Source organism: Leptodactylus fuscus, chromosome 1, assembly GCF_031893055.1.
Source record: "Leptodactylus fuscus isolate aLepFus1 chromosome 1, aLepFus1.hap2, whole genome shotgun sequence".
NCBI classification, from domain to species: Eukaryota; Metazoa; Chordata; class Amphibia; order Anura; family Leptodactylidae; genus Leptodactylus; species Leptodactylus fuscus.
Window position 1 is genome coordinate 17,505,468 of NC_134265.1, and position 24,534 is coordinate 17,530,001.

Here is a 24,534-nt window from a genome sequence, read left to right on the forward strand (position 1 = left end):
GAGCATTGTCTAGACTGGACACAATGTATCAGTCTATAGTCCAGGTTGTTGAGCTCACAGAGCATTGTCTAGACTGGATACAATGTATCAGTGTGTAGTCCAGGCTGTTGAGCTCACAGAGCATTGTCTAGACTGGACAAAATGTATCAGTGTGGAGTCCAGGCTGTTGAGCTCACAGAGCATTGTCTAGACTGGATACAATGTATCAGTGTGGAGTCCAGGCTGTTGAGCTCACAGAGCATTGTCTAGACTGGATACAATGTATCAGTATGTAGTGCGGGCTGTTGAGCTCACAGAGCATTGTCTAGACTGGATACAATGTATCAGTGTGGAATCCAGACTGTTGAGCTCACAGAGCATTGTCTTAGACTGGACACAATGTATCAGTGTGGAGTCCAGGCAGTTGAGCTCACAGAGCATTGTCTAGACTGAATACAATGTATCAGTGTGGAATCCAGACTGTTGAGCTCACAGAGCATTGTCTAGACTGGACACAATGTATCAGTGTGGAGTCCAGGCTGTTGAGCTCACAGAGCATTGTCTAGACTGGATACAATGTATCAGCTGAGAGCAGGACTAGCTATGTACATGGTTACTGCCTCTGAATGGACACAAGAGTCTTCTCAGTCACTGACAGCAAGCAGAGATCCTGACAATGTGTCCAGTTCTGTTTCTTGCCTCATATGTATTACTTAGCTGTACGATGCTTTTAAGGGGAAACGGTCTGCACAGAATTTCGGGTTTTGGGTCTAAATTCTCAAAAACTACAGACTAGAGCGGTTTCTACTTCAGTAATTTTTTCATCAAAGTGTGTTTTCTTTTCCATAATCCCTGCCGGTCACTCAGCGAGGGTTTCCCCCATACTTTACAGGGCGGTATTTCTCAGATTTTATTCTCCCAGGAAAGACGATTACTAAGCACAATTTACTCCAAAACCTCAGAACTAAAACATGGAATCCAAATCACCAACCACAAGCAGCTCACAGATCCCATACAGCGGTCACCAACTAAGAGGAAGATGAGACTCCACGGACTGTTATACCCCAAATCAACCCCACCCACACCACTCACACCCCCCCCCCCCCCACTTTACTAGCTTTGGCAATGCTAAATATCTATTCGGACGTGCCAGTAAAGCTTATTTGATTTGATCCCCTGCCCCCTACCTCCTGTCCTTTATCTCCTGCCCCCTACCTCCTGCCCCCTATATCCTAATCCCAACCTCCTGCCCCCTACCTCCTTCTCTCTACCTCCTGCCCCCTATATCCTAACCCCAACCTCCTGCCTTCTGTCTGTTACCTCCTGCCCCCTACCCCCTTCTCCGTACCTCTTGACCCTTATATCCTAACCCCAACCTCCTGCCCCTACCTCCTACCTTCTTCCCCCTGCCTCCTGTCCCCTGCCCCATGCCACCCAACCTCTCTGACCTCAGCCTCCTGTTCCCTGCCTCCTATATCCTACATCCAGCCTCCTGCCCCATGTCACCCCACCTCCTGGCCTCGGCCTCCTGCCCCTGCCTCCTACCCCTAGCTCGCTGCAGATACTATGGCTCCCATATAATAACATGGGCATCCTGGCCTCAATTATACTTGGCACCCAGGTCCGAGCCATATACGTTGGCCCAGCTATGTAACATACCAATGATGCCAGGTGGGCACCTTATAGTGCACAGCATAGTATCACCAGCTCAGTATCACTTCTACTAGACTTTTCTTTCAGAAACAGCGCCACCTTAGTCTATAGGTTGTTTCTGGTATTGCAGTTAAGTTCCACTGAAGTGTATAAGACTGAGCTGCAATACCAGACACAAGTCTTGGTCAGGGGCGATGAGGTTTTTGGAACAAAATAGCCATGATTAAAACTACTCGGTATAAATGACTGTAATAACGTCTGCTGTTCCTGTCCTGCCTGTTATATGGCTTATTCCTAACCCTCGCCACCTGCCCTGACTATGTGTCTGGACCTGACCATTCTCTTACCTGACCCCTGCGACTTGTAACTGACTGCAATACCCTTGTCGCCTGCCCTGACCATTGGCCTGGTCCTGACTCTGGAATGGTGGCCGCCTGCCTTGACCATCTACCTGGGCCTGACCACTCCCTAACCTGACCCCTGCTGCTCTCAATGGCATCTCTTTGCTCGCTAGACCAGCTGTCACTGACACCACGGCCATCTTATGTGGTGGCAGACTCCATATACAGGGCACAATCTAGTGTGGGGGTCTCTACACCCCTCCCCCCCTCCCCGCTTCTGTCAAGCCAACAGGGCAGGACCAGCTCACCTTTGTGGGTTTTCCATGGACTCCACTCACTCCAGTTTATTTCGGCTGTGGGAACATTTCCTACAAGCGCGCTCCGAACACGCACAGAATGGGAGTCGCACTCCAGCGGAAGAAGAGAGTGCCAGGTCCAGTTAAAAGACATTCGACTGGTGGAAAGATCTGGTCTGAGATATTTCTGGAATATATTGAAAAATATAAAATCTAAGACGGAAAAATTACACAAAAATGAGAAAAATGGAGAATAATAAAGAGAAATACTATTACTATACATAGTAAAGGGAAAATGTTTGCCATAAACCCATGTGACAGATTTAGCCCCCTCTCCAGTGTTTGAAGCAGGGTCATAAGTTTTCATAAATCCGTTGTTCTTTCTTTAATTTAAAATTCCCTCTTAAAACCAAAACTTTCATGTGATCGGTGATATTATGATCCTCATTGCAGAAATGTTTTGATGCGGGAAGGTCCATTCTTCGTTCTCTAATTGTATGGCGATGTGAGTTCATCTGCATTCTAAGCTGCTGTCCGGTCTCTCCAACATACAGATTATCAGTGGGATATTTGGTGCACATTATTAAATACACCACATTAGGTGTGTTACAGGTGAACGTACCTGGGATTTGATATTCCCTGTTAGAGTTTGGTATCTCTATCCTGGATGACAGATTACAACGTTTCGGGACTCTCGGCTCCTTTCTCAAATAAATTTAAAAACCATTTCTGAAGGATGCATATTTATGTACAAAAGGATACCAACCTCCCTGGACCTGTTCACTGCCGCCCCAGCTTCCCTTTGTACTATAGGCCGCGGCGGGCCATAGTGAGTAGGCCCGGGGACAGGCCGCGATCCCACTACCACTATTATTATACTCAGGGGTCTTTTCACACCCCCGAGTATAACAATCGGAGCCCCAGGGGAGATGAGGAAACATAATAAACAGTGTTACTCACCTCTCCCGGATCCGATGTTACTCCTAGGAGGCTTTGGGCCTATATGGTAATGCACAGACATCACATGGTCTGGGATACTACCATATAGGCCCAAAGCTTGTGCTAGTAGTAATAGCCTATTACTGCTAGCACAGGCTTTGGGCCTGTAGGGCAACAGGTTGTTACTGCTAGCACAGGCTTTGGGCCTATATGGTAATATCTCAGACCACGTGCTGTATGGGACATTACCATACAGGCCTGAAGCCTGCTAAGATTTACATCGGATCCCGGAGAGGTGAGTAACATTGTTTATTATGTTCCCTCATCTCCCCTGGGGCTCCGATTATTATACTCGGGGGCCTGAAAAGACCCCTGAGTATAATAATAGCTCATGGGTGTGCAACTGTGGACCATAATAGTTGGGTGGGAAACTGTGGGGCAGAATAGAAGTTGAAGGGTCCACGGTGGCCCCTGTAACCTCTATTATGCCCCACAGCGGCCCCTGCAACCTCTATTATGCCCCACAGTATATTGTGCCACTGTGGAGCATAAAATAGGCTGCAGGGGCAATATGGGTTGGGTGCGTGGAGAAGTGAGGAGTCAAAGATGTCTGTGTTTCAAACTTTACAAAGTCAAGTCACATCTGGGAGAAGTGTTCATGGCGGTCCAAAGGGAAGAGACGGGAAATGTGAGAAGACGTCCCTGTACTGCTAGCCCCTCCAAACACCCCTTCCCCCTGCTGTCTGAGGTGGACGATCACAAGATGAACAACAATACCCCCCACCCCCCTCCGGGATTGATCTACTTACATCGGTAATGATATTCATTTTCTCAGACATGGCCACCTGGACATGGAACATGATGTCCATCTTAGGCTCTTTGCTGACTTTCCACTCCACCAGTATTCGCTGGTGCTCTGGATCACTGTGGATTTCCAGGGTCACTGATGGAGGAGACATTTCTGCTTCTAGATCAAATAAAGAAGAACAAATAACAGACAAAGACTCCACAGACCAGACAACCCATCTAATCCATGGAGAACCAAGACATGAGATCCTTGGCAGAAGTCACCTACACTGGAGGATGCAAGAGACCTGAAGAAGGTGACACGGACATAAGGGATGTGTGGCCGATTCTTGATGTTTGGGCCACATATTTATTTTTTTTGTTGTTTGATGACTTATTTATGTAGAAATTCCTTACATCGGCCATCGCAGAGGACTTGGGTGGGAAATTGGTTTCACCCCTGACCCGTCACTGTAGTCGTGTAGTCAGACTTGGCCTAGCCAGTTTCTAACAGTCTCGGAGTCGGATTGTCTCAGGTCCGGTTTCCATCACCCTCCTGGGTCTTTGGGCTCCTCCACTCCAGTTGCCCCACTCCTGCACCATTATTGGGTGGTGCACCCCTTGCCGTGTCACTTTTACTGCCACATGGCACATTTTTGGGTCTACTTGAGAACCAAGGAGAACATCAGTTCAAGACTTACCATGACAATGCCACAGTCCAAGCTTGAGAATCAAGAACAGGGCAACGATGACTCCATGGTGTCCAGTACAATGGTCCATCGATGGAAGATATCTGGAATACAAAGGAAACTATTAGAATTTTCTGGATCTATCTAGGGATATTTTTCTAAGATCCAACAAAGAAAGGTCCAGAACAACGAGAAATATACAAGTCTCTCAAGTCCAGTCCAGTCACCTTCTTGAGAGTCCCTTCCCGAGGACTCTTCTCATCTACTAGTGTTGAGTAGAAGTAATTTAGAGGACCTACATGGGTGTAAGTATTAGCAGGTCCCATGGGGCCCACCAGACAGGGGGCAGAAAGAGTTGAGGGACGGGGTTGGATGATGGGCTACAGGAACCCATGGACACTACTATAACTACCAGTTCCTGGGCTGGATGTTTGGTGTCAGAGATGGGACTTAAAAGCCCCAATTTTGCCAACGCATACAAGTCTTGTCCAATTTCTTTCCACAAATCATGGTTAAAATGACAATGTACAATGATCCCTAGACACAGGACCTACTGAAGGTCACATGACCATGTTTAGTGAGGTCCTCAAGCCAGAGCCAAGCTGTAGGGTGGGTGAGATATGGAGCCTGAAAGTCACAAGTTCTAAACATTGTTACCCTTTTGCTTGCCAGTGTATTCTATTTACAGTTGGCACTATTTATCTGATTGTTTTCAGGTCAATAACCACAGCATTTAATATGAAAGCTCAATACCCCTCCCTGTTAGCAGTCCAACCAGCGAATGAAATGTCACAGCAGCATGTGACCTTTTTGTTCCTTGAAGCCGCTCATGGGAGTAATTTATTACCTGGTCATGTATCCGGTGCTGCATGGACTGAACTTTGCACATGGGGAAGTGGAGAATGGAGGGGCACATGAGAGCTGATGAATCCTGGGAAATGTAGTTTGTCCACAGAGTCACTATATGTAAATAACAGTGATACAAGGAGCAGCAAGTAAAATAAAGCCAAGCAAAGGGGCACAAGGGGACTGTGAGGGTTTAGCACTGCTGGGGATGTATTTGGAGATAATTTTTTAAAGCTTTTTATTATCCAGTCTTTATGGGACAGCCGGAGATAGCTGAGCTCTGTCCTTAAATCTAACGTCAAGTGCCGTGGGGTGAGGGGCTGGATTATTGCACATTATCTCGAGCGGTTGTGCAATGGTGACTATATAGAGCTTTCCTCCTGGGTTACGATAAGAAATGACTACTAAGATGGTGCTGATAATAACAGGATTAAGGAAAGTCAAGACGTATCCTGCAGAGACCTGTCACACCGTGCCCGTAACTCTCTGCACAGATGGGAAGAAAACACAATTCCAGCCAAAGCCGCGAGATAAGAGAATGTTTTTGTCATTTTTGGCGAGACTTTGCACCACCTTCCATCATACGGTACGTGCACCACAAGCTACCACCGCAGATGACAAATCCAGACCCCTGCACGGTCTGCCGCAGTCCCAGTAGACATATGGCAGGTGTGAATGGATCCTGACCAGTCCTATAAGACACATCGGGGTGTGGCGGTAGATTGTACAAGTGTGGTCTTGTGTGGAGTATCTCGCCTCTTCACTGTCACCAATAACAACCCTACCCTGCGGCCGGAACACGGGATGGTGTGTATGCTGGTTATAGGGAATGTAACGCCAGGCAGCAGCTGCAAAAGCATATAAAAATATAAAAATCTGTGATTCAAACGTGATATTATATATTACCGCTCTATAAAAGGTGGTAATACCACATCTCAAATAGGGGCTAACACCATACACAGCTACATAAAACCACCATGTACTGCTACATAATAGCACCATACACAGCTACATAATACCACCATACACAGCTACATAATACCACCATATACAGCTACATAATACCACCATATACTACTACATAATACCACCATATACAGCTACATAATACCACCATACACTGCTATATAATACCACCATATACTGCTACATAATACCCCCATACACAGCTACATAATAGCACCATTTACAGCTACATAATAGCACCATACACAGCTACATAATATCGCCATATACTGCTACATAATAACACCATAAAAAGCTATATAATACCACCATATACTGCAACATAATACCACCATACACAGCTACATAATACCCCCATACACAGCTACATAATAGCACCATTTACTGCTACATAATACCACCATACACAGCTACATAATACCGCCATATACTGCTACGTAATACCACCATACACAGCTATATAATACCACCATATACTGCTACATAATTCCACCATACACAGCTACATATTACCCCCATACACAGCTACATAATACCACCATATACTGCTACATAATAACACCATATACTGCTACATAATACCCCCATACACAGCTACATAATACCACAATATACTGCTACATAATAGCCCCATACACAGCTACATAATACCACCATATACTGCTACATAATACCACCATACACAGCTACAAAATACCCCCATACACAGCTACATAATAGCACCATTTACTGCTACATAATAGCACCATACACAGCTACATAATACCACCATACACAGCTACATAATAGCACCATACACAGCTACATAATACCACCATACACAGCTACATAATACCACCATATACTGCTACATAATAGCACCATTTACTGCTACATAATGCCACCATACACAGCTACATAATACTCCCATACACAGCTACATAATAGCACCATATACTGCTACATAACAGCACCATACACAGCTACATAATACCATCATATACTGCTACATAATACCAACATATACTGCTACATATTGCCACCATACACAGCTACATAATACCACCATATACTGCTACATAATAGCACCATTTACTGCTACATAATACCACCATACACAGCTACATAATACCCCCATACACAGCTAAATAATAGCACCATATACTGCTACATAACAGCACCATACACAGCTACATAATAGCACCATTTACTGCTACATAATAGCACCAAATACTGCTACATAACAGCACCATACACAGCTACATAATACCATCATATACTGCTACATAATACCACCATACACAGCTACATAATACCCCCATACACAGCTACATAATAGCACCATTTACTGCTACATAATAGCACCATATACTGCTACATAACAGCACCATACACAGCTACATAATACCATCATATACTGCTACATAATACCACCATATACTGCTACATAATGCCACCATACACAGCTACATAATACCACCATATACTGCTACATAATACCACCATATACTGCTACATAATGCCACCATATACTGCTACATAATAGCACCATATACTGCTACATAATAGCACCATACACAGCTACATAATACCACAATATACTGCTACATAATACCCCCATACACAGCTACATAATACCACCATATACAGCTACATAATACTACCATATACTGCTACATAATAGCACCATACACAGCTACGTAATAGTACCATATACTGCTACATAATACCACCATATACTGCTACATAATACCACCATATACTGCTACATAATGCCACCATGCACAGCTACATAATACCACCATATACTGCTACATAATACCACCATATACTGCTACATAATGCCACCATACACAGCTACATAATACCACCATATACTGCTACATAATAGCACCATATACTGCTACATAATAGCACCATACACAGCTACATAATACCACAATATACTGCTACATAATACCCCCATACACAGCTACATAATACCACCATATACAGCTACATAATACCACCATATGCTGCTACATAATGCCACCATACACATCTACATAATACCCCCATAGACAGCTACATAATAGCACCATACACAGCTACATAATACCACCATATACTGCTACATAATAGCACCATATACTGCTACATAATAGCACCATACACAGCTACATAATAGAACCATACACAGCTACATAATACCACCATACACAGCTACATAATAGCACCATATACTGCTACATAATAGCACCATACACAGCTACATAATACCATCATATACTGCTACATAATACCACCATATACTGCTACATAATAGCACCATACACAGCTACATAATACCACAATATATTGCTACATAATACCACCATATACAGCTACATAATACCCCCATACACAGCTACATACTAGCACCATACACAGCTACATAATACCATCATAAACTGCTACATAATACCACCATATACTGCTACATAATACCCCCATACACAGCTACATAATACCACCATATACAGCTACATAATACCACCATATACTGCTACATAATGCCACCATACACAGCTACATAATACTCCCATACACAGCTACATAATACCACCATATACAGCTACATAATACCACCATATACTGCTACATAATGCCACCATACACAGCTACATAATACTCCCATACACAGCTACATAATACCACCATATACAGCTACATAATACCACCATATACTGCTACATAATGCCACCATACACAGCTACATAATACCCCCATACACAGCTACATAATACCACCATATACTGCTACATAATACCACAATATACTGCTACATAATACCCCCATGCACAGCTACATAATACCACCATATACTGCTACATAATACCACCATACACAGCTACATAATACCCCCATACACAGCTACATAATATCACCATTTACTGCTACATAATAGCACCATATACTGCTACATAATAGCACCACACACAGCTACATAATAGCACCATATACTGCTACATAATAGCGCCATACACAGCTACATAATACCATTATATACTGCTATATAATACCACCATATACTGCTACATAATACCACAATATACTGCTACATAATGCCACCATACACAGCTACATAATAGCACCATACACTGCTACATAATACCCCCATACACAGCTACATCATAGCACCATACAAAGCTACATAATACCACCATATACTACTACATAATAGCACCATATACTGCTACACAATAGTACCATATACTGCTACATAATACCACCATACACTGCTACATAATACCACCATACACTGATACATAATACCAGCATACACTGCTACATAATACCACCATACACTGATACATAATACCACCATACACTGCTACATAATACCACCATATACTGCTACATAATACCACCATATACTGCTACATAATGCCACCATACACAGCTACATAATATCACCATATACAGCTACATAATACCACCATATACTGCTACATAATGCCAACATACACAGCTACATAATACGCCCATACACAGCTACATAATAGCACCATACACAGCTACATAATAGTACCATATACTGCTACATAATAGCACCATATACTGCTACATAATACCACCATATACTGCTACATAATACCACCATATACTGCTACATAATACCCCCATACACAGCTACATAATACCACCATATACAGCTACATAATACCACCATATACTGCTACATAATACCACCATACACAGCTACATATTACCCCCATACATAGCTACATAATAGCACCATACACAGCTACATAATAGTACCATATACTGCTACATAATAGCACCATATACTGCTACATAATACCACCATACACAGCTACATAATACCACCATACACAGCTACATAATACCATCATATACTGCTACATAATACCACCATATACTGCTACATAATACCACCATATACTGCTACATAATAGCACCATACACAGCTACATGATACCATCATATACTGCTACATAATAGCACCATATACTGCTACATAATAGCACCATATACTGCTACATAATAGCACCATACACAGCTACATAATAGTACCATATACTGCTACATAATACCCCCATACACAGCTACATAATACCACCATATACAGCTACATAATACTACCATATACTGCTACATAATAGCACCATACACAGCTACATAATAGTACCATATACTGCTACATAATACCACCATATACTGCTACATAACAGCACCATACACAGCTACATAATACCATCATATACTGCTACATAATACCACCATATACTGCTACATATTGCCACCATACACAGCTACATAATGCCACCATACACAGCTACATAATACCACCATATACTGCTACATAATAGCACCATATACTGCTACATAATAGCACCATACACAGCTACATAATAGAACCATACACAGCTACATAATACCACCATACACAGCTACATAATAGCACCATATACTGCTACATAATAGCACCATACACAGCTACATAATACCATCATATACTGCTACATAATACCACCATACACAGCTACATAATAGCACCATACACAGCTACATAATACCACAATATATTGCTAAATAATACCACCATATACAGCTACATAATACCCCCATACACAGCTACATACTAGCACCATACACAGCTACATAATACCATCATAAACTGCTACATAATGCCACCATACACAGCTACATAATACTCCCATACACAGCTACATAATAGCACCATATACAGCTACATAATACCACCATATACTGCTACATAATACCACCATACACAGCAACATAATACCCCCATACACAGCTACATAATACCACCATATACTGCTACATAATGCCACCATACACAGCTACATAATACCCCCATACACAGCTACATAATACCACCATATACTGCTACATAATACCACAATATACTGCTACATAATACCCCCATACACAGCTACATAATACCACCATATACTGCTACATAATACCACCATACACAGCTACATAATACCCCCATACACAGCTACATAATATCACCATTTACTGCTACATAATAGCACCATATACTACTACATAATAGCACCACACACAGCTACATAATAGTACCATATACTGCTACATAATAGCACCTTATACTGCTACATAATAGCGCCATACACAGCTACATAATACCATCATATACTGCTATATAATACCACCATATACTGCTACATAATACCACAATATACTGCTACATAATGCCACCATACACAGCTACATAATAGCACCATACACTGCTACATAATACCCCCATACACAGCTACATAATAGCACCATACAAAGCTACATAATACCACCATATACTACTACATAATAGCACCATATACTGCTACCCAATAGTACCATATACTGCTACATAATACCACCATACACTGCTACATAATACCACCATACACTGATACATAATACCACCATACACTGCTACATAATACCACCATACACTGACACATAATACCACCATACACTGCTACATAATACCACCATATACTGCTACATAATACCACCATATACTGCTACATAATGCCACCATACACAGCTACATAATATCACCATATACAGCTACATAATACCACCATATACTGCTACATAATGCCACCATACACAGCTACATAATACGCCCATACACAGCTACATAATAGCACCATACACAGCTACAAAATAGTACAATATACTGCTACATAATAGCACCATATACTGCTACATAATACCACCATATACTGCTACATAATACCACCATATACTGCTACATAATACCCCCATACAAAGCTACATAATACCAGCATATACAGCTACATAATACCACCATATACTGCTACATAATACCACCATACACAGCTACATAATACCCCCATACATAGCTACATAATAGCACCATACACAGCTACATAATAGTACCATATACTGCTACATAATAGCACCATATACTGCTACATAATACCACCATACACAGCTACATAATACCAACATACACAGCTACATAATACCATCATATACTGCTACATAATACCACCATATACTGCTACATAATACCACCATATACTGCTACATAATAGCACCATACACAGCTACATGATACCATCATATACTGCTACATAATAGCACCATATACTGCTACATAATAGCACCATATACTGCTACATAATAGCACCATACACAGCTACATAATAGTACCATATACTGCTACATAATACCCCCATACACAGCTACATAATACCACCATATACAGCTACGTAATACTACCATATACTGCTACATAATAGCACCATACACAGCTACATAATAGTACCATATACTGCTAAATAATACCACCATATACTGCTACATAATACCACCATATACTGCTACATAATGCCATCATACACAGCTACATAATATCACCATATACTGCTACATAATACCACCATATACTGCTACATAATGCCACCATACACAGCTACATAATACCACCATATACTGCTACATAATAGCACCATATACTGCTACATAATAGCACCATACACAGCTACATAATACCATCATATACTGCTACATAATAGCACCATATACTGCTACATAATAGCACCATACACAGCTACATAATACCATCATATACTGCTACATAATACCACCATACACAGCTACATAATAGCACCATACACAGCTACATAATACCACAATATATTGCTACATAATACCACCATATACAGCTACATAATATCCCCATACACAGCTACATACTAGCACCATACACAGCTACATAATACCATCATAAACTGCTACATAATGCCACCATACACAGCTACATAATACTCCCATACACAGCTACATAATAGCACCATATACAGCTACATAATACCACCATATACTGCTACATAATACCACCATACACAGCTACATAATACCCCCATACAGAGCTACATAATACCACCATATACTGCTACATAATGCCACCATACACAGCTACATAATACCCCCATACACAGCTACATAATACCACCATATACTGCTACATAATACCACAATATACTGCTACATAATACCCCCATACACAGCTACATAATACCACCATATACTGCTACATAATACCACCATACACAGCTACATAATACCCCCATACACAGCTACATAATATCACCATTTACTGCTACATAATAGCACCATATACTGCTACATAATAGCACCACACACAGCTACATAATAGTACCATATACTGCTACATAATAGCACCATATACTGCTACATAATAGCGCCATACACAGCTACATAATACCATCATATACTGCTATATAATACCACCATATACTGCTACATAATACCACAATATACTGCTACATAATGCCACCATACACAGCTACATAATAGCACCATACACTGCTACATAATACCCCCATACACAGCTACATAATAGCACCATACAAAGCTACATAATACCACCATATACTACTACATAATAGCACCATATACTGCTACACAATAGTACCATATACTGCTACATAATACCACCATACACTGCTACATAATACCACCATACACTGATACATAATACCACCATACACTGCTACATAATACCACCATACACTGATACATAATACCACCATACACTGCTACATAATACCACCGTATACTGCTACATAATACCACCATATACTGCTACATAATGCCACCATACACAGCTACATAATATCACCATATACAGCTACATAATACCACCATACACTGATACATAATACCACCATACACTGCTACATAATACCCCCATACACAGCTACATAATACGCCCATACACAGCTACATAATAGCACCATACACAGCTACATAATAGTACCATATACTGCTACATAATAGCACCATATACTGCTACATAATACCACCATATACTGTTATATAATACCACCATATACTGCTACATAATACTCCCATACACAGCTACATAATACCACCATATACAGCTACATAATACCACCATATACTGCTACATAATACCACCATACACAGCTACATAATACCCCCATACACAGCTACATAATAGCACCATACACAGCTACATAATAGTACCATATACTGCTACATAATAGCACCATATACTGCTACATAATACCACCATACACAGCTACATAATACCACCATACACAGCTACATAATACCATCATATACTGCTACATAATACCACCATATACTGCTACATAATACCACCATATACTGCTACATAATAGCACCATACACAGCTACATGATACCATCATATACTACTACATAATAGCACCATATACTGCTACATAATAGCACCATATACTGCTACATAATAGCACCATACACAGCTACATAATAGTACCATATACTGCTACATAACACCCCCATACACAGCTACATAATACCACCATATACAGCTACATAATACTACCATATACTGCTACATAATAGCACCATACACAGCTACATAATAGTACCATATACTGCTACATAATACCACCATATATTGCTACATAATACCACCATATACTGCTACATAATGCCACCATACACAGCTACATAATATCACCATATACTGCTACATAATACCACCATATAATGCTACATAATGCCACCATACACAGCTACATAATACCACCATATACTGCTACATAATAGCACCATATACTGCTACATAATAGCACCATACACAGCTACATAATACCACAATATACTGCTACATAATACCCCCATACACAGCTACATAATACCACCATATACAGCTACATAATACCACCATATACTGCTACATAATAGCACCATACACAGCTACATAATACCATCATATACTGCTACATAATACCACCATATACTGCTACATAATAGCACCATACACAGCTACATAATACCACAATATACTGCTACATAATACCCCCATACACAGCTACATAATACCACCATATACAGCTACATAATACCACCATATACTGCTACATAATACCACCATACACAGCTACATAATACCACCATACACAGCTACATAATACCATCATATACTGCTACATAATACCACCATATACTGCTACATAATACCATCATATACTGCTACATAATAGCACCATACACAGCTACATAATACCATCATATACTGCTACATATTACCACCATATACTGCTACATAATAGCACCATATACAGCTACATAATAGTACCATATACTGCTACATAATAGCACCATACACAGCTACAAAATAGTACCATATACTGCTACATAATAGCACCATACACAGCTACATAATAGTACCATATACTGCTACATAATAGCACCATATACTGCTACATAATACCACCATACACAGCTACATAATACCACCATACACAGCTACATAATACCATCATATACTGCTACATAATACCACCATATACTGCTACATAATACCATCATATACTGCTACATAATAGCACCATACACAGCTACATAATACCATCATATACTGCTACATAATACCACCATATACTGCTACATAATAGCACCATATACAGCTACATAATAGTACCATATACTGCTACATAATAGCACCATACACAGCTACATAATAGTACCATATACTGCTACATAATAGCACCATACACAGCTACATAATACCCCCATACACAGCTACATAATAGCACCATATACTGCTACATAATAGCACTATATACTGCTACATAATAGCACCATACACAGCTACATAATAGTACCATATACTGCTACATAATAGCACCATACACAGCTACATAATACCCCCATACACAGCTACATAATAGCTCCATACACAGCTACATAATAGTACCATATACTGCTACATAATAGCACCATATACTGCTACATAATAGCACCATATACTGCTACATAATAGCACCATACACAGCTACATAATACCACCATATACTGCTACGTAATACCCCCAAACACAGCTACATAATACCACCATATACTGCTACATAATACCACCATACACAGCTACATAATACCCCCATACACAGCTAGATAATAGCACCATTTACTGCTACATAATAGCACCATATACTGCTACATAATAACACCACACACAGCTACATAATAGTACCATATACTGCTACATAATAGCACCATATACTGCTACATAATAGCACCATACACAGCTACATAATACCATCATATACTGCTATATAATACCACCATATACTGCTACATAATACCACAATATACTGCTACATAATGCCACCATACACAGCTACATAATAGCACCATACACTGCTACATAATACCAGCATATACTACTACATAATAGCACCATATACTGCTACATAATAGTACCATATACTGCTACATAATACCACCATACACTGCTACATAATACCACCATACACTGATACATAATACCACCATACACTGCTACATAATACCACCATACACTGATACATAATACCACCATACACTGCTACATAATACCACCATATACTGCTACATAATACCACCATATACTGCTACATAATACCACCATACACAGCTACATAATATCACCATATACAGCTACATAATACCACCATATACTGCTACATAATGCCACCATACACAGCTACATAATACCACCATATACTGCTACATAATACGCCCATACACAGCTACATAATAGCACCATACACAGCTACATAATAGTACCATATACTTCTACATAATAGCACCATATACTGCTACATAATACCACCATATACTGCTACATAATACCACCATATACTGCTACATAATACCCCCATACACAGCTACATAATACCACCATATACAGCTACATAATACCACCATATACTGCTACATAATACCACCATACACAGCTACATAATACCCCCATACACAGCTACATAATAGCACCATACACAGCTACATAATAGTACCATATACTGCTACATAATAGCACCATATACTGCTACATAATACCACCATACACAGCTACATAATACCACCATACACAGCTACATAATACCATCATATACTGCTACATAATACCACCATATACTGCTACATAATACCACCATATACTGCTACATAATAGCACCATGCACAGCTACATGATACCATCATATACTGCTACATAATAGCACCATATACTGCTACATAATAGCACCATATACTGCTACATAATAGCACCATACACAGCTACATAATAGTACCATATACTGCTACATAATACCCCCATACACAGCTACATAATACCACCATATACAGCTACATAATACTACCATATGCTGCTACATAATAGCACCATACACAGCTACATAATAGTACCATATACTGCTACATAATACCACCATATACTGCTACATAATGCCACCATACACAGCTACATAATATCACCATATACTGCTACATAATACCACCATATACTGCTACATAATGCCACCATACACAGCTACATAATACCACCATATACTGCTACATAATAGCACCATATACTGCTACATAATAGCACTATACACAGCTACATAATACCACAATATACTGCTACATAATACCCCCATACACAGCTACATAATACCACCATAAACAGCTACATAATACCACCATATGCTGCTACATAATGCCACCATACACATCTACATAATACCCCCATTCACAGCTACATAATAGCACCATACACAGCTACATAATACCACCATATACTGCTACATAATAGCACCATACACAGCTACATAATAGTACCATATACTGCTACATAATAGCACCATATACTGCTACATAATAGCACCATACACAGCTACATAATAGCACCATACACAGCTACATAATACCACCATACACAGCTACATAATAGCACCATATACTGCTACATAATAGCACCATACACAGCTACATAATACCATCATATACTGCTACATAATACCACCATATACTGCTACATAATAGCACCATACACAGCTACATAATACCACAATATACTGCTAAATAATACCACCATATACTGCTACATAATACCCCCATACACAGCTACATAATACCACCATATACAGCTACATAATACCACCATATACTGCTAAATAATACCACCATATACTGCTACATAATACCCCCATACACAGCTACATACTAGCACCATACACAGCTACATAATACCATCATAAACTGCTACATAATACCACCATATACTGCTACATAATACCCCCATACACAGCTACATAATACCACCATATACAGCTACATAATACCACCATATACTGCTACATAACACCCCCATACACAGCTACATAATACCACCATATACAGCTACATAATACCACCATATACTGCTACATAATATCACCATACACAGCTACATAATACCCCCATACACAGCTACATAATAGCACCATACACAGCTACATAATAGTACCATATACTGCTACATAATAGCACCATATACTGCTACATAATACCACCATACACAGCTACATAATACCACCATACACAGCTACATAATACCATCATATACTGCTACATAATACCACCATATACTGCTACATAATACCACCATATACTGCTACATAATAGCACCATACAAAGCTACTTAATACCATCATATACTGCTACATAATACCACCATATACTGCTACATAATAGCACCATATACAGCTACATAATAGTACCATATACTGCTACATAATAGCACCATACACAGCTACATAATAGTACCATATACTGCTACATAATAGCACCATATACTGCTACATAATAGCGCCATACACAGCTACATAATACCACCATATACTGCTACATAATACCACAATATACTGCTACATAATGCCACCATGCACAGCTACATAATAGCACCATACACTGCTACATAATAACCCCATACACAGCTACATAATAGCACCATACAAAGCTACATAATACCACCATATACTACTACATAATAGCACCATATACTGCTACACAATAGTACCATATACTGCTACATAATACCACCATACACTGCTACATAATACCACCATACACTGATACATAATACCACCATATACTGCTACATAATACCACCATATACTGCTACATAATACCACCATACACTGCTACATAATAACCCCATACACAGCTACATAATAGCACCATACAAAGCTACATAATACCACCATATACTACTACATAATAGCACCATATACTGCTACACAATAGTACCATATACTGCTACATAATACCACCATACACTGCTACATAATACCACCATACACTGCTACATAATACCACCATATACTGCTACATAATGCCACCATACACAGCTACATAATATCACCATATACAGCTACATAATACCACCATATACTGCTACATAATGCCACCATACACAGCTACATAATACGCCCATACACAGCTACATAATAGCACCATACACAGCTACATAATAGTACCATATACTGCTACATAATAGCACCATATACTGCTACATAATACCACCATATACTGCTACATAATACAACCATATACTGCTACATAATACCCCCATACTCAGCTACATAATACCACCATATACAGCTACATAATACCACCATATACTGCTACATAATACCACCATACACAGCTACATAATACCACCATATACTGCTACATAATACCACCATACACAGCTACATAATACCCCCATACACAGCTACATAATATCACCATTTACTGCTACATAATAGCACCATATACTGCTACATAATAGCACCACACACAGCTACATAATAGTACCATATACTGCTACATAATAGCACCATATACTGCTACATAATAGCGCCATACACAGCTACATAATACCATCATATACTGCTATATAATACCACCATATACTGCTACATAATACCACAATATACTGCTACATAATGCCACCATACACAGCTACATAATAGCACCATACACTGCTACATAATACCCCCATACACAGCTACATAATAGCACCATACAAAGCTACATAATACCACCATATACTACTACATAATAGCACCATATACTGCTACACAATAGTACCATATACTGCTACATAATACCACCATACACTGCTACATAATACCACCATACACTGATACATAATACCACCATACACTGCTACATAATACCACCATACACTGATACATAATACCACCATACACTGCTACATAATACCACCGTATACTGCTACATAATACCACCATATACTGCTACATAATGCCACCATACACAGCTACATAATATCACCATATACAGCTACATAATACCACCATACACTGATACATAATACCACCATACACTGCTACATAATACCCCCATACACAGCTACATAATACGCCCATACACAGCTACATAATAGCACCATACACAGCTACATAATAGTACCATATACTGCTACATAATAGCACCATATACTGCTACATAATACCACCATATACTGTTATATAATACCACCATATACTGCTACATAATACCCCCATACACAGCTACATAATACCACCATATACAGCTACATAATACCACCATATACTGCTACATAATACCACCATACACAGCTACATAATACCCCCATACACAGCTACATAATAGCACCATACACAGCTACATAATAGTACCATATACTGCTACATAATAGCACCATATACTGCTACATAATACCACCATACACAGCTACATAATACCACCATACACAGCTACATAATACCATCATATACTGCTACATAATACCACCATATACTGCTACATAATACCACCATATACTGCTACATAATAGCACCATACACAGCTACATGATACCATCATATACTACTACATAATAGCACCATATACTGCTACATAATAGCACCATATACTGCTACATAATAGCACCATACACAGCTACATAATAGTACCATATACTGCTACATAACACCCCCATACACAGCTACATAATACCACCATATACAGCTACATAATACTACCATATACTGCTACATAATAGCACCATACACAGCTACATAATAGTACCATATACTGCTACATAATACCACCATATATTGCTACATAATACCACCATATACTGCTACATAATGCCACCATACACAGCTACATAATATCACCATATACTGCTACATAATACCACCATATACTGCTACATAATGCCACCATACACAGCTACATAATACCACCATATACTGCTACATAATAGCACCATATACTGCTACATAATAGCACCATACACAGCTACATAATACCACAATATACTGCTACATAATACCCCCATACACAGCTACATAATACCACCATATACAGCTACATAATACCACCATATACTGCTACATAATAGCACCATACACAGCTACATAATACCATCATATACTGCTACATAATACCACCATATACTGCTACATAATAGCACCATACACAGCTACATAATACCACAATATACTGCTACATAATACCCCCATACACAGCTACATAATACCACCATATACAGCTACATAATACCACCATATACTGCTACATAATACCACCATACACAGCTACATAATACCACCATACACAGCTACATAATACCATCATATACTGCTACATAATACCACCATATACTGCTACATAATACCATCATATACTGCTACATAATAGCACCATACACAGCTACATAATACCATCATATACTGCTACATAATACCACCATATACTGCTACATAATAGCACCATATACAGCTACATAATAGTACCATATACTGCTACATAATAGCACCATACACAGCTACATAATAGTACCATATACTGCTACATAATAGCACCATACACAGCTACATAATAGTACCATATACTGCTACATAATAGCACCATATACTGCTACATAATACCACCATACACAGCTACATAATACCACCATACACAGCTACATAATACCATCATATACTGCTACATAATACCACCATATACTGCTACATAATACCATCATATACTGCTACATAATAGCACCATACACAGCTACATAATACCATCATATACTGCTACATAATACCACCATATACTGCTACATAATAGCACCATATACAGCTACATAATAGTACCATATACTGCTACATAATAGCACCATACACAGCTACATAATAGTACCATATACTGCTACATAATAGCACCATACACAGCTACATAATACCCCCATACACAGCTACATAATAGCACCATATACTGCTACATAATAGCACTATATACTGCTACATAATAGCACCATACACAGCTACATAATAGTACCATATACTGCTACATAATAGCACCATACACAGCTACATAATAGTACCATATACTGCTACATAATAGCTCCATACACAGCTACATAATAGTACCATATACTGCTACATAATAGCACCATATACTGCTACATAATAGCACCATATACTGCTACATAATAGCACCATACACAGCTACATAATACCACCATATACTGCTACGTAATACCCCCAAACACAGCTACATAATACCACCATATACTGCTACATAATACCACCATACACAGCTACATAATACCCCCATACACAGCTAGATAATAGCACCATTTACTGCTACATAATAGCACCATATACTGCTACATAATAACACCACACACAGCTACATAATAGTACCATATACTGCTACATAATAGCACCATATACTGCTACATAATAGCACCATACACAGCTACATAATACCATCATATACTGCTATATAATACCACCATATACTGCTACATAATACCACAATATACTGCTACATAATGCCACCATACACAGCTACATAATAGCACCATACACTGCTACATAATACCAGCATATACTACTACATAATAGCACCATATACTGCTACATAATAGTACCATATACTGCTACATAATACCACCATACACTGCTACATAATACCACCATACACTGATACATAATACCACCATACACTGCTACATAATACCACCATACACTGATACATAATACCACCATACACTGCTACATAATACCACCATATACTGCTACATAATACCACCATATACTGCTACATAATACCACCATACACAGCTACATAATATCACCATATACAGCTACATAATACCACCATATACTGCTACATAATGCCACCATACACAGCTACATAATACCACCATATACTGCTACATAATACGCCCATACACAGCTACATAATAGCACCATACACAGCTACATAATAGTACCATATACTTCTACATAATAGCACCATATACTGCTACATAATACCACCATATACTGCTACATAATACCACCATATACTGCTACATAATACCCCCATACACAGCTACATAATACCACCATATACAGCTACATAATACCACCATATACTGCTACATAATACCACCATACACAGCTACATAATACCCCCATACACAGCTACATAATAGCACCATACACAGCTACATAATAGTACCATATACTGCTACATAATAGCACCATATACTGCTACATAATACCACCATACACAGCTACATAATACCACCATACACAGCTACATAATACCATCATATACTGCTACATAATACCACCATATACTGCTACATAATACCACCATATACTGCTACATAATAGCACCATGCACAGCTACATGATACCATCATATACTGCTACATAATAGCACCATATACTGCTACATAATAGCACCATATACTGCTACATAATAGCACCATACACAGCTACATAATAGTACCATATACTGCTACATAATACCCCCATACACAGCTACATAATACCACCATATACAGCTACATAATACTACCATATGCTGCTACATAATAGCACCATACACAGCTACATAATAGTACCATATACTGCTACATAATACCACCATATACTGCTACATAATACCACCATATACTGCTACATAATGCCACCATACACAGCTACATAATATCACCATATACTGCTACATAATACCACCATATACTGCTACATAATGCCACCATACACAGCTACATAATACCACCATATACTGCTACATAATAGCACCATATACTGCTACATAATAGCACTATACACAGCTACATAATACCACAATATACTGCTACATAATACCCCCATACACAGCTACATAATACCACCATATACAGCTACATAATACCACCATATGCTGCTACATAATGCCACCATACACATCTACATAATAC

The 24,534-nt window shown here is 39.2% G+C and overlaps 1 protein-coding gene across 2 annotated transcripts in view; it reads right to left on the reverse strand.

Annotated features, from left to right (window-relative positions):
• The window catches only part of OSMR (oncostatin M receptor), a 55,080-nt gene that overhangs the window by 17,737 nt on the left and 12,809 nt on the right, over positions 1 to 24,534 (reverse strand). Inside the window, exons 1-4 of one of the 2 annotated variants that reach the window (XM_075267550.1) lie at positions 6,001 to 6,081; positions 4,696 to 4,787; positions 4,018 to 4,175; positions 2,282 to 2,456 (exon numbers count right to left, since the gene is read on the reverse strand). In XM_075267550.1, the coding sequence (XP_075123651.1) occupies positions 2,282 to 2,456; positions 4,018 to 4,175; positions 4,696 to 4,787; positions 6,001 to 6,080 (505 nt within the window). In that variant the 5' untranslated portion in view covers position 6,081. Of the gene's footprint in view, positions 1 to 2,281; positions 2,457 to 4,017; positions 4,176 to 4,695; positions 4,788 to 6,000; positions 6,082 to 24,534 lie in introns of those variants that run through there. The other variant, XM_075267558.1, reaches the window with a different exon arrangement.